This window comes from Leucoraja erinacea, chromosome 10, assembly GCF_028641065.1.
Source record: "Leucoraja erinacea ecotype New England chromosome 10, Leri_hhj_1, whole genome shotgun sequence".
Lineage (NCBI taxonomy): Eukaryota > Metazoa > Chordata > Chondrichthyes > Rajiformes > Rajidae > Leucoraja > Leucoraja erinaceus.
The window spans coordinates 58,298,529-58,323,528 of NC_073386.1; the positions used below are offsets into that span (position 1 = coordinate 58,298,529).

The 25,000-nt window shown below is 46.4% G+C and overlaps 1 protein-coding gene across 4 annotated transcripts in view; it reads left to right on the forward strand.

The window, feature by feature from the left end:
• The window catches only part of LOC129701277 (acyl-CoA-binding domain-containing protein 6-like), a 462,001-nt gene that overhangs the window by 171,862 nt on the left and 265,139 nt on the right, over positions 1–25,000 (forward strand). For all 4 annotated transcript variants that reach the window (XM_055642438.1, XM_055642437.1, XM_055642435.1 and 1 more), the window contains 2 exons: positions 12,002–12,078; positions 23,950–24,010. In XM_055642438.1, the coding sequence (XP_055498413.1) occupies positions 12,002–12,078; positions 23,950–24,010 (138 nt within the window). The remainder of the gene's footprint in view (positions 1–12,001; positions 12,079–23,949; positions 24,011–25,000) is intronic.

The following is a 25,000-nucleotide window of genomic DNA, read 5'->3' on the forward strand; positions in this document are numbered from 1 at the left end:
CATTGGCAGGTTCTTGTATCTTCATGTTAAAAGCAGAGATGTTCGAGTTACAACTTGGAAACAGGCCCTTCGGCCCACCGGGTCCGTGCCGATCAGCGATCACTGCACATTAACACTACTCTAAACACATTCGGGACAATTTTTACATTGAGAAAGCCAATTACCCTACAAGCCTGTATGCCTTTGCAGGGCTTGAAATTAGCGGTTGCCCGGGTGCCAATGGCGACCTAAAGTGCTGCCGGGCAACCTAAATGTCATGCCATTTTGCCCGGCTTGGCAAGCAACTGGGTGACCTATCGTTTGATTCTGAGCGGGCCCCCTCTCTGTCTCTGTGTCACTCTCCGTCTCCGCCCGCCATCCGTGTCCGGGTCTCGGGTCTCCGCTCTCCACTCGCTCCTCATCCGCCGGCACGGCCGGCCGCCTTACACATGCGCACTGCCACGGCCTGCACATCTTCCCCCTGCACATGCATACATCCACGGTCAGCAGATTGTGCGCACGTGCCGCCCTGCACGCGCACTGACGCGGCAACTGGTCGGCGTAGGCCACTTTCTCCCTCCCTTTGCATTGTGGGAGATCTGGCTGCCATTGCTGTCCGTTCGCCGCCTCGCCGCGACCGCTGAAAACCAACGCAGAATCGCTCACTGGAGCTGGAGTAACTCCCTGGAGTAACTCTTGCATCTTGGTTTCCTAGTCCTCCAAAAATATTCCAAATGGAATTTAAATAGGAGTAGTCCCACCGCCACCAAACTCCAAACTCTGAAAAATAACAGCCTATTGCACTTTATCTGTTTATTTATTGTGTATATAGTCTATGGTCTGTGGTATATAAACACACTGAACTTTTATCTCCTGTTCTGTATTATGTTCACATATTCTGTTGTGCTGCAACAAGCAAGAATTTCATTGTCCTATCTGGGACACATGACAATAAAACTCTCTTGACACTTGACTTGGACTTAAGCAAAAAAGGGTTCATGGGGAAAAAAGAGCTGCCTTAAATGTAATTGTGTCTGGTTGGGTAACTATGGTAGGGTGAAGACTATTCCATGCTTTAATTGTGCGGGGGAACTCCGTGGAGCAGCCAGCATCTCTGGATAGAAGAAATCGGGTGACATTTCGGGTAGAGGCTTCTTTAGATTTCCTCTGTTTTTAGTGTTTTTAGTTTAATTTAAAGATACAGCGTGGAAACAGGCCCTTCGGCCCCCCGAGTCCACGCCGACCACTGATCACCCGTACACTAGTTCTATCCCACACATTAGCGGAGTAATTCAAGAGTGTTTTATTCTCTCACGTCCCAGTTAGAACAATGAAATCCTTACTTGCAGCAGCACAACAGAATATGTGAACATAGTACTCTATAAACAATGTTATAAATGAGAAAACAAAACAGTGTATATTTATATATGACTACTAGACCAAGTGCAGACCCGTTGGGTCTGTTCCCCCAACGTGCGGTTGTGGGGGGGGGGGGGGAGGCGGCATGCAGCGTCACACACACTAACTACCCCCAACCCCCACCCCCCGCACTCACGCTAATTACCCCCCTTGATTTTATATTAATGTTATTAATTTGCTCCTTTTACCCCATAACCACCCTATCTACTGACGAATAGCCCCCAACTTGTAGTCACACCTCGAGAGCGGAGGGGGGGCAAGGGTAGAGAGTGAGGGAAGAGAGAGAGGGGGCAGAGACAGGGACACAGGGGGGGGGGGAGAGGGGGTGAGGGCAGAGAGAGAAGGGGCAGAGAGAGGGGGGTGGAGACAGAGGAGAGGAGGAGAGGAGAGGGGGGGGGAAGAGAGGGGGGGAGGAGGGAGGGGGGAGAGGAGGAGAGGGGGGAAGAGAGGGGGAGATGAGAGGGGGGGGGGAGAGAGGGGGGGGGAGAGGGGGGGGGAGAGGAGAGAGGGGGGGAGAGAGAGGGAGACGGGGGGCAAGGATGGGGGAGGAGAGAGGGGGGAAGAGGAGATGGGGGGGGCAGAGGAGACCGGGCAGAGGAGGGGGGGGGGAGAGAGGAGATGGGGGGAACCAATAGAGAGGCCAAGGGGGGGAGAGGAGAATGGGGGGGAGAGAGAGCGAGTGTTTTAGGATCCAGTTAGGGTACACTAAATTTAGAGGAGAACTGTGAGATGGCTATTTTCAGGGGAGAGTAATGAGGGAGGGGAGAGGAGTTAGTCGTGGTTGATGGGGGGAGGTTGGGGAGAGGGGAGAGGGGGAGGTGAGAGGAGAGGGTGGGGGGGGGTTGAGTAGAGAGAGGAGAAATTGGCTATTTTAGACTGGGCATTGAGGGGGGGGGGGGGATAACCCCTTGGGCAGGAGGAATAGGGGGGGGGAGAGAACAGATACTAAAAAACATTTTAGAACCAAAAAATCATTCACATTCTACAAGCATCGTTCAGAACCAATAGAGACACTTTTTGCAAACATTTTAGAACCAATAGACACATTCTGCAAGCGTTTTAGAACCACTAAGGACACTTACATTTGAGTAGACATGTGTTCAGTGTTATTCACAGCTCAGAGAAATGTGACCCTCTGCCTTCCTCCAGCTTGCAGACACTGATTGAGGCACACCACTTCCTGGTTTTATAGTCCCTCCCCCTTGCCGCCAGCAGGGGCAGCAGAGAGAATGGGGAATTTTGTAAAATCATTAATATCTGTGTCATTTTTCATCGACGGGAAAAATTCTCGGCACACATGCGGCGGAGGGGGGTTCTGAGCGAGGTGGCCAAAAATGACGGCCGTAGATGGCGGCTTTCTCTTGGAAATCGCAGCACAGATGTCCAAAACCTGTCAAGAACAGACTTTTAGTAATATAAGATATAAATATATATACATATATATAAAAGGTCCGGAAAAGGTTCCTGCACACCTTTGGAATGTGGAAGGAAACAAGAGCATCCGATAATCCATGTGATCAAAGGGAAAAGGAGCAAACTCCATACAGACAGCACCCATATTCAGGATCAATTCCGGGTCTCTGGCAATTTTAGGCAGCAACTTTATGGCCAATGTACTGCCCCATAGTCTTGATCTGAATTAAAACATACAGTAACTGTAAAGGGGGATATAGCGTCAGTTAGACATTTAAGACTGTAAATGGATAGTTTCTTTTTTTTTAGTAACCTAAGTTATCAAAGTATGATTTTTTGTGGGTTGGGAAATAAAATATAGTGGCACAGCTGGTAGACTTGGTGCCTCACACACCAGAGATCTGTGTTCGATCCTGTCCTCAGGCATGTTCTGTGTTGAATTTGCACATTCTCCCTGCAAGCGTGTGTGTTTCCTCCCACATTCCAAAGATGCATTGGCTTTGTTGGTTAACTTGTCTCTTTAAAATTGCCCCTAATGTGCAGGGAGTGAGTGAGGAAAGTAGGATAACAGAACTTGTGTGAATGGGGAGACAAAAATGCTGGAGAAACGCAGTGAGTGAGGCAGCATCTATGGAGCGAAGGAAATAGGCGATGTTTCGGGTCGAGACCCTTCTTCAAACTGATGTGAGGGGGGGGGGGGGGGACAGAAGAAAGGAAGAGGCAGAGACAGTGGGTTGAGGGAGAGCTGGAAAGTGGAGGAGAAAGCAGGGACTACCTGAAATTGGAGGTCAATGTTCATGCCGCTGGGGTGTAAACTGCCCAAGCGAAATATGAGGTGATGTTTCTCCAATTTACGGTGGGCCTCACTCTGGCCATGGAAGAGGCCCAGGACAGAAAGGTTGGATTCGGAATGGGAGGGGGAGTTGAAGTGCTGAGCCACCGGGAGATCAGGTTGGTTATTGCGAACCGAGCAGAGGTGTTGGGCGAAGCGATCGCCAAGCCTGCGCTTGGTCTCACCGATGTAGAGCAGCTGGCATCTAGAGCAGCGGATGCAATAGATGAGGTTGGAGGAGATGCAGGTAAACCTCTGCCGCACCTGGAAAGACTGTTTGGGTCCTTGAATGGAGTCAAGGAGGGAGGTAAAGCAACAAGTGTGGCATTTCCTGCGGTTGCAAGGGAAAGTGCCCGGAGAGGGGGTGGTTTGGGTGGGAAGGGACGAATTGACCAGGGGAGTTACGGAGGGAGCTGTCTCTGCGGAAAGCAGACAGGGGAGGAGATTGGAAGATGTGGCCAGTGGTGGGATCCCAATGAAGTGCTGCTCCTCCAATTCACTCTGGCCACTCTGGCCATGGAGGAGACCCAGGACAGAAAGGTCGGATTCGGAATGGGAAGGGGAGTTGAAGTGCTGAGCCACCGGGAGATCAGGTTGGTTATTGCGAACTGAGTGGAGGTGTTGTGCGAAGCGATCGCCAAGCCTGCACTTGGTCTCACCCAGGTTGATCATACGCTGAATAATCCAACCAGAATTTTGTTTGGAAGTGGAAAGAAATAATAGAAATAGCATTAATTGCAATGTGTAAAAGGAGATGAGATACTGTAATGTAATTTTGCTGCATGTCATTGTGTTATATATCATGTCTTGATTGGTGAATATGTTTAGTTTGTGACTTTATTCGAAGCAGAAATAATATGTGAATGCTTCATTGAGCATAATTCCGACTGGTAACTACGCACTTCGTCCAAGCACATTATCACACGCGTCATGCAAGTCGCCTTAAATGACCACCTAAACTTGGCAACCTAAAAAGCTGCCTAGGTTGCCCGGCTGGCAACAGGGAAAAAAAGTTAAGTGAGAGCCCTGCTTTGGTATGTGGGAGGAAACCGAAGCTCTCTGAGAAAGCCCACGCAGGTCACGGGGAGAACGTACAAACTCCGTACAGACAGCACCCGTAGTCGGGATCAAACCCAGGTCTCTGGCGCTGCAAGCAAAATATGAGGTGCTGCTCCTCCAATTTACGGTGGGCCTCACTCTGGCCATGCAGGAGGCCCAGGACAGAAAGGTCGGCATTCGGAATGGGAGGGGAATGGGAGTTGAAGTGCTGAGCCACCGGGAGATCAGGTTGGTTATAAGCAGCAACTCTACCACTGAGCCATCTTATCTCCAAATGAGAACACATTGCCGCTCCCACCTCTCAGACGGAGGTGTACTGCCGACCTTCTCTCTAAACCTTTAATCCCCTTCACAATGATAATGGTTTCTCACTTTGCCGTTCTACATTGGAAAAGATTATACGCCTTTGTCAACATTCCTGGTTGAGCTGTACAGAATAGTATATAGTGTTGCCAGCAGCTGTCGACCTCGGCAAATGTCCCCCTGGAGACATTTCTCCTGAAGAGTGCATGTTCAAGGATTATCTTGGGGTTCACTATAATAACCATATAACCATATAACAATTACAGCACGGAAACAGGCCATCTCGGCCCTACAAGTCCGTGCCGAACAACTTTTTTACCCTTAGTCCCACCTGCCTTCACTCATACCATAACCCTCCATTCCCTTCTCATCCATATGCCTATCCAATTTTTTTTATAAATGATACCAACGAACCTGCCTCCACCACTTCCACTGGAAGCTCATTCCACACCGCTACCACTCTCTGAGTAAAGAGGTTCCCCCTCATGTTACCCTTAAACTTCTGTCCCTTAATTCTGAAGTCATGTCCTCTTGTTTGAATCTTCCCTATTCTCAAAGGGAAAAGCTTGTCCACATCAACTCTGTCTATCCCTCTCATCATCTCAAGACCTCTATCAAGTCCCCCCCTTAACCTGCTGCGCTCCAGAGAATAAAGACCTAACTTATTCAACCTATCTCTGTAACTTAATTGTTGAAACCCAGGCAACATTCTAGTAAATCTCCTCTGTACTCTCTCTATTTTGTTGACATCTTTCCTATAATTGGGCGACCAACATTGAGAGGCTTTCAGGATTGGAGGGGTTCGGCTGATGTTTCCACTAGTGGGAGAGTCCAGGGCCAGAGGGTGCAGACTCAACATAAAAGGACGTACCTTTAGAAAGGAGATGAGGAATTTCTTTCACCAGAGGGTGGTGAATCTGTGGAATTCAATGCCACAGACGGCCGTGGAGGCCACGTCAATGGATATTTTTAAGGTGGAAGTAACAGATTTGTGATGAAAAGGGCCTGTCCCACTTACGTGACCTTTACAGGCGACTGCTGGCACCTGTGATAGATCGCCGAAATTTTCAACATGTTGAAAATTCAGCGGCGACCAGAAAGACTCTGGAGACCTCTCATGACCATAGGAGACCTCTAATGATCATACAGACTGTATGGTGACCTATCACGGCGACCTATCACGGGTGCCAGCAGTCGCCTATAACGGTCGCGTAAGTGGGACAGGCCCTTTAGGGTGTTGGGGCTTATGGGGAGAAGGCAAGAAAAGGGGGTTGAGAGGGAAAGATAGATCAGCCACAATTAATTGCTGGAGTAGCCTCGATGGGCCGAGTGGCCTAATTCTGCTCCTAGAAGTTATTAGCTATAGGGAGAGATTTAGACTTGGATTGTTTTAGAGTCATAGAGTGATACAGTGTGGAAACAGGCCCTTCGGCCCAACTCGCCCACACCGGCCAACAATGTCCCAGCTACACTAGTCCCACCTGCCCTTTGGCCCACCTGTCCTATCCATGCACCTGTCTAACTGTCTCTTACATGTAGGGATAGTCCCTGACTCAACGACCTCCTTTGATAGACAGCTTGTTGCATACACCCACCACCCTTTGTGTGGAAAAAGTTACCCTTTAGATAACTATTAGATATTTCACTCCAAGGAATAGTCCCAAGCCTTCTCAATCTCTCCCTATAGCTCACACCCTCTAGTCCTGGCAATATCCCCGTAAATCTTTTCTGTACCCTCTCCAGCTTGACAACATCTTTCCTACAACACGGCACCCAGAACTGAACAAAATGCACTAAATGTGGCCTCAATACTCAATTTACTCAATACTCTGACTGATGAAGGCCAATGTACCAAAAGCCTTTTTGACCACCCGATCTACCTGTGACTCGACCTTCAAGGAACCATGCACCTGTACTCCTAGATCCCTCTGCTCTACAACACTACCCAGAGGCCTACCATTCACTGTGTAGGTCCTGCCCTTGTTCGACATCCCAAAATGCAACACCTCACCCTTCTCTGTATTAAATTCCATCAACCATTCCTCCGCCCACCTGGCCAATCGATCCAGATCCTGCTGCAACCGTTCACAACCATCTTCACTATTTGCAAAACCATTAACTTTTGTATCATCAGCAAACTTGCTAATCTTGCCCTGTATGTTCTCATCCAAATCATTGATGTAGATGACAAACAGTAACAGGCCCAGCACCGAACCCTGAGGCACACCACTAGTCACAGGTAATTTGCTATCTTTCCATGGATTCCTTGCGATCCAACCTCCAGAGCAGCCTTATCATGCAGAACCTTATCGAAATCCACGTACACAACATCTACAGCTCTGCCCTCATCGACCTTTTTAGCCATGTTTTCAATGAACTCTCTAGAGCATTGGAGATTAAGGGGAGACTTGATAGAAGTATATAAAATGATGAGAGTGATAGTTCGGGTAGACAGTTGAAACAGTTCTCCCAGGGTGGAAGTGTCCAACTCTAGAGAGCACGTTGGTGCAGCGGTAGAGTTGTTTCCTCACAGCGACAGAGACCCGGGTTCGATCCTGACCACGGGTGCTGTCTGTGCGGAGTTTGTACGTTCGCCCCGTGAATGCGTGGGATTTCTCCGGGTGCTCCGGTTTCTTCACACATGTACAGGTTTGTCGGTTAATTGGCTTCTGTAAATTATATATTGTCCCCAGTGTCTAGGATAGTACATAGAAACATAGAAATTAGGTGCAGGAGTAGGCCATTCGGCCCTTCGAGCCTGCACCGCCATTCAATATGATCATGGCTGATCATCCAACTCAGTATCCCGTACCTGCCTTTTCTCCATACCCTCTGATCCCCTTAGCCACAAGGGCCACATCTAACTCCCTCTTAAATATAGCCAAAGAACTGGCCTCGACTACCCTCTGCGGCAGAGAGTTCCAGAGATTCACCACTCTCTGTGTGAAAAAAGTTCTTCTCATCTCAGTTTTAAAGGATTTCCCCCCTTATCCTTAAGCTGTGACCCCTTGTCCTGGACTTCCCTAACATCGGGAACAATCTTCCTGCATCTAGCCTGTCCAACCCCTTAAGAATTTTGTAAGTTTTTATAAGATCCCCTCTCAATTTCCTAAATTCTAGAGAGTATAAACCAAGTCTATCCAGTCTTTCTTCATAAGACAGTCCTGACATCCCAGGAATCAGTCAGGTGAACCTTCTCTGCACCCCCTCTATGGCAATAATGTCCTTCCTCAGGTTTGGAGACTAAAACTGTACGCAATACTCCAGGTGTGGTCTCACCAAGACCCTGTACAACTGCAGTAGAACCTCCCTGCTCCTATACTCAAATCCTTTTGCTATGAAAGCTAACATACCATTTGCTTTCTTCACTGCCTGCTGCACCTGCATGCAGTACGAGGTTGTTTGGGCCAAAGAGTCTGTTTCCGCGCTGCATCTCTAAACTTAATAGTGAAGTCTAATGTAAGTCAGTGAGTGCCTGCATTTAAATCTGTTGAATTGTTTTGTGTTTACTGTTGAATCGGCTCTATGCGTCCATACTCCATTTCAGGAAGCTTTCTCTAATGGGCTTATGACTTCAGTAAATGCCACCACTCAAATCAGAGCGGCGTGAATTTTATTTCGATGTCGCAATGTGTTGTTTTTCAGTTTCAGAAATGCAAATTAATTAGCAATGAAACCTCGCCCATTCTGTCAACTAGTTTCCTGTGTCAAATCCAGTCATTGATGGCTTTCATCTTGTCATCTCTGGCCTGTGTCCAACCATCTCCCCCCTCCCTCGACTGTATCCACCTGTCACTCACCCCTCTTGTCCTGGCCCCCTTCTCTTCCACCTTCCCCCCCCCCCCCCCACGCCCAACACAATCACTCTGAAAAAGGCTCCCGATCCGGATCGCCACCTTCCATGTTTTCCAGAAATGCTGCCTGACCCGCTGAGTTACTCCAAGCCTTTATTTTGGAAAGCAGCATTTGCAGTTCCTTGTCTCCACATGGTTTTGACTAAAGATGGACACGAAGAAGTGTCCCGACCCAAAACGTCACCCGCCCTTTTCCTCCAGAGATGCTACCTGACCCGAGGAGTCACTCCAGCACTTTGTCTTTTTTTTTTTGTAAACCAGCATCTGCAGTTCCTTGTGTCTATGTGGTTTTGACTAAAGACCGACACAAAACATCACCCATCCTTGTCCTCCGGAGATGCTGCCTGACCTGCTGTGTTATTCCAGAACTTTGTGCCTATCTTTGGCATAAACCAGCCTCTGCAGTTCTTTGTCTCTACATACATGGTAATTACGTTGGATCTTGTTTGGAGCTGACAGCATTAAGCACAGCATCAGTCCTTGGCAGCGGAAATCCTTAATACGTCAGAGGCAGCACTAAAGCTGACAACTGTGTTGTGCTCATCTCCCAGTGTCTCCACCATAGTCCTGGGTGTAATTTAGAAGAAGCTGATGCTCTGAGAGTGACGGTGGCGTGTAAAACGACAGGGGTCCATTGATGTGTAGAGTCAAGAGTCAAGAGTGTTTTATTGTCATGTGTCCCAGATAGGACAATGAAATTCTTGCATGCTGCAGCACAACACAATATATAAACAGTACATAATGGGAGAAGAAATAAGTTCAGTGTGTATATACGCATGCACACGTACTCAATAAATAAACAAATATAGCGCAATAATAATAATAGTCTTTTGTAGTTCAGAGCTTATTTGTTGTCGAGTTTAATAGCCTGATGGCTGTAGGGAAGAAGCTGTTCCTGAACCTGGACGTTACAGTTTTCAGGCTCCTGTACCTTCTTCCTGATGGCAGTGGAGAAATTATTTTGTGGCCAGGAAGCTGTGGGTCTCTGATAATGCTGGCTGCCTTTTTGAGGCCCGACTGCGATAGATCACTTTGATGGTGGGGGGGTCAGAGCTTGTGATGGACTGGGCAGTGGTCACGACTTTTTGCAGTCTTTTCCGCTCCTGGGCGCTCAAGTTGCCGAACCAAGCCACGATGCAACCGGGCAGCATGCTCTCTACTGTGCACCTGTAGAAGTTAGAGAGAGTCCTCCTTGACAAACTGACTCTCCGTAATCTTCTCAGGAAGTAGAGGCGCTGATGTGCTTTTTTTATAATTGCATGAGTGTGCTGGGACCATGAAAGATCTTCGGAAATATGCACGCACAAGAATTTGATGTTTTTGACTCTCTCCACCGTCGCCCCGTTGATATAAACAGGATTGTGGTTCCTCATCTTTCTTCTTCCAAAGTCCACAATCAGTTCCTTGGTTTTGCTGCTGTTGAGGGCCAGGTTATTGTGCTGGCACCATTTGGTCAACCAGTCGATCTCACTTCTATACTCTGACTCATCACCATCTGTAATTCGTCCAACGACAGTGGTGTCGTCTGCGAACTCAAAGATGGAGTTTGCACTTTGTCCAGCTACGCAGTCATGAGTATAGAGTGTGTACAGCAGAGGGCTGAGCACGCAGCCTTGAGGTGCTCCCGTGCTGATTGTTATCGAGGATGAAGTATTCCTGCCAATTTGAACAGACTGTGGTCCGTGGATGAGGAAGTCGAGGATCCAGTTGCACAGAGACCCAGTTCCGTGAGTTTGGAGGGGATGATGGTATTGAACGCCGAGCTGAAGTCTATAAACAACAGCCGGACATAAGTGTTTTTATTGTCCAAGTGGTCCAGTGCGGAGTGGAGATCCAGTGAGATCATATCCTCTGTTGACCTGTTGTGGTGGTAGATCGCGTAGACGCACAAACTCTCTTGCCCGGAGTGGGGGAATCAAGAAACAAAGGGCAAAGGTTTAAGATGAAGGTCATAAGTAATACGAGATTAGGCCATTCGGCCCATCAAGTCTACTCTACCATTCAATCATGGCTGATCGATCTCTTCCTCCTAACCTCATTCTCCTGCCTTCTCCCCATAAGCCCTAACATCCGTACTAACGGTGAAAGCAACAGGTGTTCTAAACTTTCTGAGGCGCAACTTTCATCATTGTTCAACTTCTGTCAAGGAGAAGCTATACTTCACCCTCGTTAGACCTCATTAGACCTCATTTGGACTAGGCAGTTGCAGCATGGGACCCATACACAAATAAAAACATTTCTTCCATCGAACGTGTCCAAAGACAGGCAGCTCGATTTGTTACTAACACCTATGAGAGAGAAGCGAGTGTCACCAAACTTCTGAATCCTCTGGGGTGGAAGACAAGACGTGAAGCTCACCGTTTGACCTGTTTTTACAAAATGTTAAATGGTCAGCTCGACATAGACTACAAGACCTACACCAAACCCAAACCAATTAGGAGCAGACGAGGGCATTCGATCCAATTTGTGATCCCAGCTACAAAGACAGATGTGTACAGCAATTCGTTCTTCCCCCGCACAATTAAAGCATGGAATAATCTCCACCCAACTATAGTTACCCAACCAGATGCAACTACATTTAAAGTAGCTCTTTCTTCCCAATAACCCTTTCTGGCTTAAGCCCTCCCTTCACCACCTCCAGTTTAAATTCCAGTTGGAATATTTTGGAGCACCAAGAAACCAAGAACCAAGAATCAAGAATCTATCTATCTCTGCTTTGAAAGGTAAAAGATTTTTTGGAATCGGAGGGGTAACCTTTTTGCACAAAGGGTGGTGGGTGCATGGAACAAGCTGCCAGCAGAGGCAGTTGAGGCTGGGACGATCCCAACATTTAAGAAGCAATTAGACAGGTACATGGTTAGCACAGGTTTGGAGGGATATGGGCCAAACGCAGGCAGGTTGGACTAATGTAGCTGGGACATGTTGGCCGGTGTGGGCAGGTTGGGCTGAAGGGCCTGTTTCCACACTGTATCACTCTATGACTCCATCCATAATTCTTCATTAAACATTTAATTTATAATTTACAAAATAAATCCCAAAACAGAATGTGATGTATTTTTGTCCCAAACATGAGTAAATAAAACAATCTGTTTTAAGAGATTGGATGATCATGATTTTTATGGGTGTGAATTTTGTGTTTCAGGACAGAAGTGCATTGTCAAACACGAAAGCTAAACTTGGCAAAGAGGCACCGATTCTAACACACACGCCAAGAGCTAAGTAAGTGACATACGCTAATTATGTTATGGGCATGTTGTTTACAAGCTCACCGACTATCTAAAGCCAAGACAATGACGATTGTATTCCTGTTACACAATTCTGAAATCAAAAGTTATTGTACCAAAGAGAAAAGATTTTAATCCATGTCATTGGATTTTCCGCTTAACTGTTCTACTTCCAAAATGGCGTCATTTCCTCTCTCAGTTCATAACAAAATTGAAGACCCTCACAGCGCCAGAGACCTGGGTTCAATCCGGACTATGGGTGCTGTCTGTATGGAGTTTGTACATTCTCTCGTGGACCGCGTGGGTTTTCTCCGGGCGCTCCGGTTTCCTCCCACACTCCAATGACGTGTGGGTTTGCCAGTTAATTGGCCCCCTGTAAATTGCCCCCAAATGTCATTGAGTGGAAACAGGCCCTTCGGCCCAACTTGCCCAGACCGACCAACTTCAACTTCAAGTTAGCTTTCATTGCAAAAGGATTTGAGTATAGGAGCAGGGAGGTTCTACTGCAGTTGTACAGGGTCTTGGTGAGACCACACCTGGAGTATTGTGTACAGTTTTGGTCTCCAAATCTGAGGAAGGACATTATTGCCATAGAGGGAGTGCAGAGACGGTTCACCAGACTGATTCCTGGGATGTCAGGACTGTCTTATGAAGAAAGACTGGATAGACTTGGTTTATACTCTCTAGAATTTAGAAGATTGAGAGGGGATCTTATAGAAACTTATAAAATTCTTAAGGGGTTGGACAGGCTAGATGCAGGAAGATTGTTCCTGATGTTAGGGAAGTCCAGGACAAGGGGTCACAGCTTAAGGATAAGGGGGAAATCCTTTAAAACCGAGATGAGAAGAACTTTTTTCACACAGAGAGTGGTGGATCTCTGGAACTCTCTGCCACAGAGGGTAGTCGAGGCCAGTTCATTGGCTATATTTAAGAGGGAGTTAGATGTGGCCCTGTGGCTAAGGGGATCAGAGGGTATGGAGAGAAGGCAGGTACAGGATACTGAGTTGGATGATCAGCCATGATCATATTGAATGGCGGTGCAGGCTCGAAGGGCCGAATGGCCTACTCCTGCACCTAATTTCTATGTTTCTATGTTTCTAACTTGGCCCATCTACACTAATCCCAACTGCCTGTGTGTGGCCCATATCCCTCTAAACCGATCCTATCCATGTACCTGTCCAAATGTTTTTTAAATGTTGTGGCAGTATATCACTACATCCTCTGGCACCACCTTTTGTGTAAAGGAAAATGTTTCCTCTCCGGTTCCTTTTAAATCTTTCCCTTCCCCCTTAAACCTTTATCCTCTAATTCATGATTCCCCTAGGGTGGGTAAAAGACTCTGTGCATTTATCCTACCTCTTCCTCTCATGATCCTATGTAGGGAGTGGATGCGAAAGTGGGATAGGACTAGTGTGGTCGATGGTGGGCCAAAGGGCCTGTTTAGAAACATCGAAAATAGGTGCAGGAGGCCATTCGGCCCTTCGAGCCAGCACCACCATTCATTGTGATCATGGCTGATCGTCCCCTAATCAATAACCCATTTCTACGCTGTATTTCTATTCTAGGGATTAAAAAGTAAACTAATGAACATAAAGATAGACACAAATAGCTGGAGTAACTCAGAGGGCCAGGCAGCATCCCTGGAGAGAAGGAGTTGGTGAAGTTTCTGCAAAATAGGAAACGTCACATCCCTTTTCACCAGAGATGCTGTCTGATCCGCTGAGTTACTCCAGCTTTTTGTGTCCATTTTTGGTTTAAATCAGCATCTGCAGCTCCTGCCCACACATAAAACTCTCTCCTGCAGTTGCAGCTCCATAAGAGGAAATAGGAATGACATTTGAAAATCATTCCACAAAGATTCAAAGGTAGACCAAAATGCTGGAGAAACTCAGTGGGTGAGGCAGCTCCATAAGAGGAATAGGTGACGTTTCGGGTCAAGATGACTGATGTGGAGGTGGTGGGGTGGGGGGGGGGGGGGGGGGGGGGAAATCATTAGGCTGTGGGAGAGCAAAGGGGAAGGAGGGGAAAGCAAGGACTTCAAATTGGAGAAGTCAGTTCGTACCGCTGGGGTGTAAAATGCCAAGGGAATATGAAACTCCAATATGTGGGTGAGGCCCATTGGATATGGAACGAAGGAAGTAGGTGGGTTGGTACTAAGACAGGTTTCGGGGTAAAATGAAGTAGATCCTTCTTCATAAGTGTGAGATGTGGAGGTGGTGGGGTAAATGGTGGGAGGGGGGGGGGGGAGAAGAAAGGAAGAGGCGGAGACAGTAGGCTGTTGGAGAGCTGGGAAGGGGAGGGGAATTGAGTATAGAAGTTGGAGTAAAGGCATTGGGACCAATTCGGGACAATTTTGGTCGCCAAATTATAGGAAGGATTGTCAACAAAATAGAGAGAGTACAGAGGAGATTTACTAGTTTGCCTGGGTTTCAGCTGAGGGTTGGACAAAGGGCTTTATTCTTTGGAGCGCCAAGGGGGGACTTGATAGAGGTTTTTAAAATGATGAGGTGATAGACAGAGTTGCTGGAAAAGCTTTTCCAACTGAGAGTAGGTGGGGACATGACATCACTTTAGGGGTAACTGAGGGGGAACTTCTTTACTCAGAGAGTGGTAGCTGTGTGGAATGAGCTTCCAGTGAAGGTGGTGGAGGCAGGTTCCTTTTTAAATTTAAAAATAAATTGGATAGTTATATGGACGGGAAGGGAATGGAAGGTTATGGTCTGAGCGCAGGTATATGGGACTAGGGGAGAATATGTGTTCGGCACGGACTAGAAGGGTCGAGACGGCCTGTTTCCGTGCTGTAATTGTTATATGGTTATATACAGGTTGGTAAGCAAACCGAGCGGAGGTGTTGTGAAGCGATCGCCAATCCTACGCTTGGTCTCACCGACACAAAGATTCAATATCATTATGTTAAGAAAATTATAATCACCAGTTCTCATTGATCAAAATTCAAGAGTTTGTCCTCACTGCAGCCAGGCGTGGTTTAAGAGAGAATCATCCTATATTCACGAACACTTTGTCATCATGTCAACTCTACATTGCTTTTTAGCGTGGATAATGTTGCAAATTATTAGCCACTGTGTTTGCCAGCCAACAAAGGAGAATGTTTGCTTTAACAATATTGAATGAAAGAACACAAATATTGCTGTTTGAATAACTTGATCAACAGGGGCTGTGCACCAACGGTTTTGTGGTCTATCGTGCAGATTAGAATTTCAAAGGTTCAGTCAGGTGGACCTCAACGTACAGTGGAATATTTTTATTTCTATACATTGGGCACAATCATACAACATATAAGAGTGTAATATAGTAGACCACATTGAATCAGTATATGGGAGTCACCGCGATTCTAGGCACCATCTTGTCACCTTCATGTTTGAAATTTGAATTTAAAATGTTAGGGTCTTAACTGGGTCAAGTTCAAGTTCAAGTGAGTTTATTCTCATGTGTCCCTGTATAGGACAATGAAATTCTTGCTTTGCTTCAGCACACAGAACATAGTAGGCATTTACTACAAAACAGATAAGTGTGTCCATATACCATAATATAAATATATACACACATGAATAAATAAACTGGTAAAGTGCAAATAACAGAAAGTGGTTGTTAATAATCAGAGTTTTGTCCGAGCCAGGTTTAATAGCCTGATGACTGTGGGGAAGTAGCTATTCCTGAACCTGGACGTTACAGTCTTCAGGCTCCTGTACCTTCTACCTGAAGGTAGCAGGGAGATGAGTGTGTGGCCAGGATGGTGTGGGTCTTTGATGATACTGCCAGCCTTTTTGAGGCAGCGACTGCGATAAATCCCCTTGATGAAAGGAAGGTCAGAGCCGATGATGGACTGGGCAGTGTTTACTACTTTTTGTAGTCTTTTCCTCTCCAGGGGACTCAAGTTGCCGAACCAAGCCACGATGCAACCGGTCAGCATGCTCTCTACTGTGCACCTGTAGAAGTTAGAGAGAGTCTTCCTTAACAAACCGACTCTCCGTAATCTTCTCAGGAAGTAGAGGCACAGATGAGCTTTCTTGATAATTGCATCAGTGTTCTCGGACCAGGAAAGATCTTCAGAGATGTGCACGCCCAGGAATTTGAAGCTCTTGACCCTTTCAACCATCGACCCGTTGATATAAATGGGACTGTGAGTCCCCATCCTACTCCTTCCAAAGTCCACAATCAGTTCCTTGGTTTTGCTGGTGTTGAGGGCCAGGTTATTGCGCTGGCACCATATGGACAATTGCTCGATCTCTCTTCTATACTCTGACTCGTCCCCATCAGTGATACGCCCCACAATAGTGGTGTCGTCAGCAAACTTGATGATGGAGTTCGCACTATGACCGGCTACGCAGTCATGAGTATAGAGTGAGTACAGCAGGGGGTTGAGCATGCAGCCTTGAGGTGCTCCCGTGCTGATTGTTATCGAGGCCGACACATTTCCACCAATACGAACAGACTGTGGTCTGTGAATGAGGAAGTCAAGGATCCAAATGCAGAGGGATGCGCAGAGATCCAAACTGGTTAGTTCTGCGAGTTTGGTAACCAGTTTGGAGGGGATGATTGTGTTAAATGCCGAGCTGTAATTGATGAATAACAGCCTGACATCTGAGTTTTTGTTGTCCAAGTGGTCCAGTGCGGAGTGGAGGGCCAGCGAGATCGCATCCACCGTTGATCTTTTGTGGCGGTACGCGAACTGCAGTGGGTCCAGGTTTTTGGCGAGGTAGGAGTTGATTTGCTCCATGATCAACCTCTCAAAGCACTTCATCACCACCGGCGTTAGTGCCACTGGTCGATAGTCATTGAGGCACGTCACCTTACTCTTCTTGGGCACCGGTATAATTGATGCCCTTTTAAAGCAGGTGGGGACCTCTGACCTCAGAAGTGAGAGGTTGAAAAAGTCCGTAAAAGCTCCCGCCAGTTGGTCCGCACAGGTTTTTAGAACATGACTGGGTATACCATCAGGACCAGGCGCTTTTCGGGGGTTCACCCTCTGAAGATCCAACAAGTATGATAGCTTTTGTATTGCAGATTATCTCTAAGCCTATTAGTTCTACACCAGCCATTGCATCATTCTTGATCTACAGATCCCCGCCTCACTTTTCCTTTACTTTTAAATCTTTCCTCAGTCATTTTTTAAATCTTTTTTATCTTTTTTTTCACCCAGAGAGTTGTGAATCTGTGGAATTCTTCGGCTCATCATGTTCAGGCCGACGTTTTTACCCAATTACACTAATCACGTTTGCCTGCATTTGGACTGCCCTCTATGTAGAAACATAGACATAGAAAATAGGTGCAGGAGGAGGCCATTCGGCCCTTCGAGCCAGCACCGCCATTCATTGCGATCATGGCTGATCGTCCCCAATCAATAACCCGTGCCTGCCTTCTCCCCATATCTCTTGACTCCACTAGCCCCTAGAGCTCTACCTAACTCTCTCTTAAATCCATCCAGTGACTTGGCCTCCACTGCCCTCTGTGGCAGGGAATTCCACAAAATCACAACTCTCAGGGTGAAAAAGTTTTTTCTCACCTCAGTCTTAAATGACCTCCCCTTTATTCTAAGACTGTGGCCCCTGGTTCTGGACTCGCCCAACATTGGGAACATTTTTCCTGCCTCTAGCTTGTCCAGTCCGTTTATAATATTATATGTTTCTATAAGAAACCCCCTCATCCTTCTAAACTCCAGTGAATACAAGCCTAGTCTTTTCAATCTTTCCTCATATGACAGTCCCGCCATCCCAGGGATCAATCTCGTGAACCAACGCTGCACTGCCTCAATCACAAGGATGTCCTTCCTCAAATTAGGAGACCAAAGATGTACACAATACTACAGAGCATTGTGTACAGTTTTGGTCCCCTAATTTGTTGTTTCTGATGTATACCTGTTGTTTTTTTGGTCGGGAGCTTTCTTTGAGGAAGATACTATGCAGTCGTTGTGGATGCCAAATGGCACCTGAGCCAGAATTTGGCGAGTAGGAACAAGGAACTGCAGGTACTGGCTGTCAAAACAAAGACACAAAGTGTTGGAGTAAAGGGGACACAAAGTACTGGAGTAACTCAGCGGGTCAGGCAGCATCTCTGGAGAACATGGATAGGTGACGTTTCCGATCGGGTTCCCTTCTTCAAAATTTGCCAATGCTATGGTTTCCATAAGACTTAAAAAATCTGTCATTTCATGTTGAGCCCTTTCTTCAGACTGAGTCTCGACCCGTGTTCTCCAGAGATGCTGCCTGACCCGCTGAGTTACTCCGGCACTTTGTGTCCTTTTGAGCATTTGGAAGAGATGGATTTGAAGCAGTTTTGTTTGTCCGAGGTACAGTGAAAAGCTTTTTGTTGCGTGCTAACCAGTCAGTGAAAAGACTATAAATGCGTACAATCAAGCCACTCACAGTGTACAGATACAGCATAAAGGGAATTATGTTTTGTGCGAGGTAAAAACTGCTTATAGATAGTTCAAAGGTCTCCAAAGAGGTAGATCGGAGGTCAGCATCATTCTCGGGGAGGTGAGAAGACAGTTCAGTTGCCTGATAACAGCTGGGAAGAAACTGTCCCTGAATCTGGAATTCAGATTTCTCTATCACAGCTGGAACTGAATCATTTACTGTTGATCCTCCACAGATGTAGGACCAAGCACACTTAATTAGAAGGTTATCATATTCATATTGATACATTTTCAATACTTTTGGTGCTTGCTTCCACTTCCACTAACAAGAACTCCATGGTTAATACCAAGAGTGTGTCTTCAGATATCAATGATAGGCGGCAGAGTTACTGCCTCACAGCGCCAGAGACCCGGGTTCGATCCTGACTACAGGTGCTATCTGTACGGAGTTTGTATGTTCTCCCCGTGACCGCGTGGGTTTTCTCCAGGTGCTTCGGTTTCCTCCCACACTCCAAAGACGTGCAGGTTTGTAGGTTAATTGGCTTGGTGTAAATGATAATTGCCCCTAGTGTGTGTAGGATAGTGTTAATGTGCGGGGATCGCCAGTTGGTGTGGACTCGGTGGGTTGAAAGGCCTGTTTCCGCTCTGTATCTCTAAACTAAACAAAGCCCTTTCTTTCATTTTCAGGGCAAGGGGATATTAAAGGGCCTGTCCCACTTTCACGACCTAATTCACGACCTCTGCTGAGTTTGCCCTCGACTCATGGTCCTTGGAGGTCGTGGGCAGGTCGTGATGCTAGTCGTAGCTACTCGTGGCATCAAGTAGATCGGGGCATTTTTCTAGCCTGATGAAAAATGGCCACGAGTAAACAAGGTGGTGAATTAGGTTGGGAAAGTGGCACATGCCCTTAAGTATTATGTGAGTCAAGGCCCAATCACCTGCTAGTCTCATGAATTTTAATTGAGTGTTGTTGCAAAAAAGACTCTTAGTAATGCACCAATACATTTGAAATGATAAAAAGATGATTCTGTATTTGATCTGTATTGTATCTACATAATCTCTGTAGTATGTTAGTTTTTAATCAACCGTTCTTTCACATGTAAATAAAGTAACAGTCAGACAGCAAGGATCAGACAATGTGTGTGTGTGCAGGAAGGAACGGCAGATGCTGGTTTAAACCGCAAACATAGACGCAAAAAGCTGGAGTAACTCAGCATGTCTCTTCTCGTTTTCACCTATCACACAGCTATCAATGGCATGTGGGTAGACAGAAGTTCTGGAGGAACTCAGCGGGTGAGGCAGCATCTATGGAGAGAAGGAATAGGCAACGTTTCGGGTCGAGACCCTTCTCAAGGGCTATCAATGGCCGGATTCCTTTATCATCATTATTTTTTTGCAAATCTTTCATTCATTTCCCCTGACTCTTAGTCTGACGAAGGGTCTCGACCCGAAACGTCAACCATTCCTTCACGCCAGTGATGCTGCCTGTCCCGCTGAGTTACTCCAGCATTTTGTGTGTTAAAGGCTTGGACACGCTAGAGGCAGGAAACATGTTCCCGATGTTGGGGGAGTCCAGAACCAGGGGCTACAGTTTAAGAATAAGGAGTAATCCATTTAGAACAGAGACGAGGAAACACTTTTTCTCACAGAGAGTGGTGAGTCTGTGGAATTCTCTGCCTCAGAGGGCGGTGGAGGCAGGTTCTCTGGATGCTTTCAAGAGAGAGCTAGATTGGGCTCTTAAAAATAGCGGAGTCAGGGGATATGGGGAGAAGTCAGGAACGGGGTACTGATTGTGGATGATCAGCCATGATCACATTGAATGGTGATGCTGGCTCGAAGGGCTGAATGGCCTACTCCTGCACCTATTGTTTATTGTCTATTGTGTCTATCTGAGGATCAGACAATAATCTAAAAGTGGTTAAGAAAGAACTGCAGATGCTGGAAAAAATCAAAGGTGGACAAAAATGCTGGAGAAACTCAGCGGGATGGAGTCCTTACAGGAAGCAGGGTGGGAAGAAGTGAAGTCCAGATAGCCATGGGCGTTAGTTGGTTTGTAGTAGATGGAGATAGTGTGGTCTAGAAACAGTAGGGAGATGTCGGAAAAGGTGATTGCATCTTGTTCAGGGCATGCTGCAACAACTTGATCATATGGCACTTTGGTGCAAGGCTTCTGATATGTTTATCGTGAATGTTTTATACATGAGTTAATGATACGATTGTATTTTCCCCTCAAAAATAAACTTTATTCAAAATACAAAAATAGATAAACCCAAAAACAGTGCCAAAACTCTTCAGGCATTCGCGGCTTTCCATACATTCATTAGAGTTTTATTCGGTAGTGTAGGTTAGTTTAGAGATACCGTGTGGAAACAGTCCCTTCGGCCCACTGAGCCTTCGCCAACCGCAATCACTCGCACACTCGCTCTATCCTACACATGAGGGATCATTTACAGAAGCCAATAAACCTACAGACATCTATGTCTTTGGAATGTAGCAGGAAACCCGGAGGAGGCCCACGCGGTCACGGGGAGAACGTAAAAACCCGTGCATCTCTGGCGCTGTGAGGCAGCAACTACACTGCTGCTCAACTGTGTCCCTCTCAGTCTCTGTGTCGCTAACTATTCTTATACCAACCACACTTGCCACTCATGTGGACCCTGGGGTGATATCTCTTCCCTTGTTTGAGGGACGTCTCCACCACACCCTGCCTCCCATGTCCAGCAGCGGAAGGAACCTAGGCCGTGGTCCACCCCCACCGAGCCTTGGCGTTGGCTGCACCGAGCTTCAGCGCATCCCCCAGCACGTACTCCTGCAGTCTGCAGCGGGCCAGTCGGCAACATTGCCCGAAGGACATCTCGCTCCGCTGGGTGGGTGGCAGACCAAAGAGCGTCTTTCACCGAGTTGATGGCCTACCAGCAGCACTCGATGTCAGCCTCTGAATGCGTCCTTGGGAACAGTACGTAAATCACGGAGTCCTCTACTACAGGGCTGTTCAGGATGAACCGTGACAAGAGCCAGTAAATGAAGCAAGGAAATTCCATGGTTAAGCCACAAAGTGATGATAAGGCTTTTTGCAAATGCAATACCAGCAGGTCGGTGTGGGCAAGTTGGGCTGAAGGGCCTATTTCCATGTTGTATAACTCTATGAGTGCAGGTTGATAGTGAGTCAAATGCAATGCGTCTGTGGTAAATGTTGACCATCAACACTCTTTGTCACAGAGCAGGGTCTATTTAGTGCTCTGCACACCACAGTAGCACAGCTAGTAGAGCCACCGTCTCACCGCGTCAGAGACCCAGACACCAAGGTTCGATCCTGACCTCAGATGCTGTCTGTGTGGAGTTTGCACGTTCTCCCTGTGACTGCGTGGGTTTGCTCCAGTTTCCTTCACCGTGCCTAAAGATGCTTGGGTTTGCAGGTTGATTGGCTTTGGCAAACTGCCCTTCGTGGATGAGAAAGTGGGATAACGTTGAACTAGTGTGAACGGGTGGATTGAACAACCTGTTTCCATGCTGTATTTCTGAACGAAACTAAATGATTGTGTTGTACAGAGATCGCAACTTGTTTCAGTTGACCTTGTTATTTGCCGAAATAGAACTAGTTATTCAATAGTTTTATAATCTGCAACTTTGCTATTTACTGCCGTCTGCCAATACGGTGCAAGATTCTGGACCAAGCTTCTGCTGCTTATTGTCCATTTGGGATCAATCCCATATTTTGATTACATTTGTGGTGTCTGACACATTTTTTTAATATCACATTGGCATAGTGGTGGAGCGGTAGATTCGCTGTCACACAGACCCGGGTTCGATCCCGACTATGGGTGCTGTCTGTACGGAGTTTGTACGCTCTCCTCGTGGCCGCGTGGGTTTGCCCCGAGATCTTCAGATTCCTCCCACACTCCAAAGACGTACAGGTTTGTCGGTTACATTGGCTTGGTGTAAGTGCACATTGTCCCTAGTCTGTGTAGGATAGTGTTAAGAGCCTGTCTCACATTCACGACTTCATTCTTTCATCCCGACCATTTTTTTTACTCATGGCCATTTTTTATCGGGCTGGAAAAAAACATCCCAACTTACCTGATGCCACGAGTACCTACGGCTGGCATAACGAGCCGCTACGATATATCTACGAACTCCTCGTTACGAACATTCTGCGAGTTTGAATCGGGGGGAAAACTCGGGAGAATTTGTGAATTACCTCGTGAAAGTGGGACAGGCCCTTTAATGTGCGGGGATCGCTGGTCGGCATGGACTCAGTGGGCCGAAGGGCCTGTATCTCTAAATGAAACTAAAGTAAAAGTTACCGTGAGCCTGCGACACCTCTCTGTTCATTCAAATAGTACATTTGAAAATAAATCCACTCAAGACTTCTAATCTCCAAACCTCTGCCCTGTAGCTCAGGGCCATGTTGAAATGCATGAAGTGCTATTTGTTGTGGTTATACTGATAGTTGATATGGTAATATCTGATAAAGAACTTCGAGTGGCGTGCCATATGAGAATTGATTTAAGTCTGGATTTTCTTCTGTGTTTTAATGGCGTGATATTTTTAGAATCTTTTTACAGAAAGTAGAATGCTTAATGAAGAATCCAGGCGTCGTGATCTGACAGGCAATTATTTTCATACCTTTCTTTGTTATCTGGAAAGGCAGCCAGCCTTGAGCAGGTTCAATGACAGAACCTTATGTTTTGTTCAACATATCGTGTCCAAGCATGATTAAATACATTTTCTAAGTGACGAGCCCTCAATAGGAATTTTTGCAGCCTTTCCCAGTTGCAACCTCAGAGATACAGCACGGAAACAGCCTATCGGCCCAACAAGTCAATGCTGGCCATTGATCACCCATTGCCACTAGTTCTATGTAATCGCACTTTCTCATCCACCCCGACATAATAGGGGGGCATTTTTAGCGAGCATTTAATTGGACAGGTACATGGATAGAAGGATATGGGCCAAATGCAGGCAGGTGGGATTTGTGTAGATGAGGAATCTTGGTCAGCATGGGCAAGTTGGGCCTGTTTGGATGTTGTATGAGACTAATTAACCTACAAACTCGCAAGTTTAGAGTTTAGTTTGGAGGTGCAATGTGGAAATAGGCCAACCAGCCCACCGAGTCCACCATCACCCGCGCACTAGTTCCATCCCACGCACTGGGGACAATTTACAGAGGGCAATTAACCTACAAACCTGCACGCCTTTGCAGCGTGGGAGGAAACCAGAGCACCTGGTGAAAACCCACGTGGTCACAGGAAGAATGAGCGAACTCCGTACAGACAGCAGCCGTGGTCAGGATCGAACCCAGGTCTCTGGCGCTGTGAGGTAGCAACTCTACCGCTGCGCCACCGTGTCGCCCGACTTTTGTAAGTCTAATAGAGAAAACTTATACTGAACCTGCAATAAAACAGGGTTAAAAAATGGAATATTTATGTGCCAGTTCCTTTAACTGTGTCGAATGTTTTTAAAACATTTATTTTTAAATATTCCTTTTAGTATTCACACTTCAGACAGTCAGCAAGAGTTCTTCAAGATGCTGGATGAAAAGATTGAAAGGGTAAGTTTGGTGTTTAATTCTTTTCCTCGCTAATTCTCACGTTTAAATATAACTTGAATATAAAATATCACTTTGAATATAAAATCGCTTCCTGTCTCCTCTGCCTTCATTATTATGTAAAGATTTGCAAGTATGAAAACAGAGGCAATCTTTGGGCCTCATATCTGAGGAAGGGTTTGCTGGCTCTGGAGAGGGTCCAGAGGAGGTTTACAAGAATGATCCCAGGAATGAATGGGTTAACATATGATGAGCGTTTGACGGCATTGGGCCTGTATTCGCTGGAGTTTAGAAGGATGAGACTTTAGAAGGATGTCTAAAAAAACATGTCTAAAAAATACATTGAAACTTACCGAATAGTGAAAGGCCTGGATAGAGTGGATGTGGAGAGGATGTTTCCACCAGTGGAAGAGTCTAGGACCAGTGGGCACAGCCTCAGAATAAAAGGGTATACCTTTGGAAAGGAGGAGAAGAGGAATTTCTTTAGTCTGAGGGTGGTGAATCTGTGGGATTTGTTGTCAAGCCATTGGGTGTTTTTAAGGCGGAGATGGATTGATTTTGATTAGTATGGGTGTTGGTGGTTACGGGGAAAAGGCAGGAGAATGGGGTTCAGAGGGAAAGATATATCAGCCGTGATTGAATGGTGGAGTAGACTTGATGGGCCGAATGGCCTAATTCTGCTCCTAGAATTTATGAGCTCATCACAGAGTGAAATACTCACCTGGGGTGAGGATGTGCGTTTAATATATTTATTATTTATCGTACAACATGGCATAGATAAGTAAGTAAGTTTATTGGCCAAGTATTCACATACAAGGAATTTGCCTTGGTGCTCCGCCCACAAGTAACAACATGACATACAGTGACAGTTACGAATGACTCAGAAAACACTAAACATTAATAATAATAAAACATTAATGATAAAACTCCATTGATCAAGCATGTGAACCTACAAAATACCAGATCAAAGGGAGGCTACAGATTTTTGGCTGT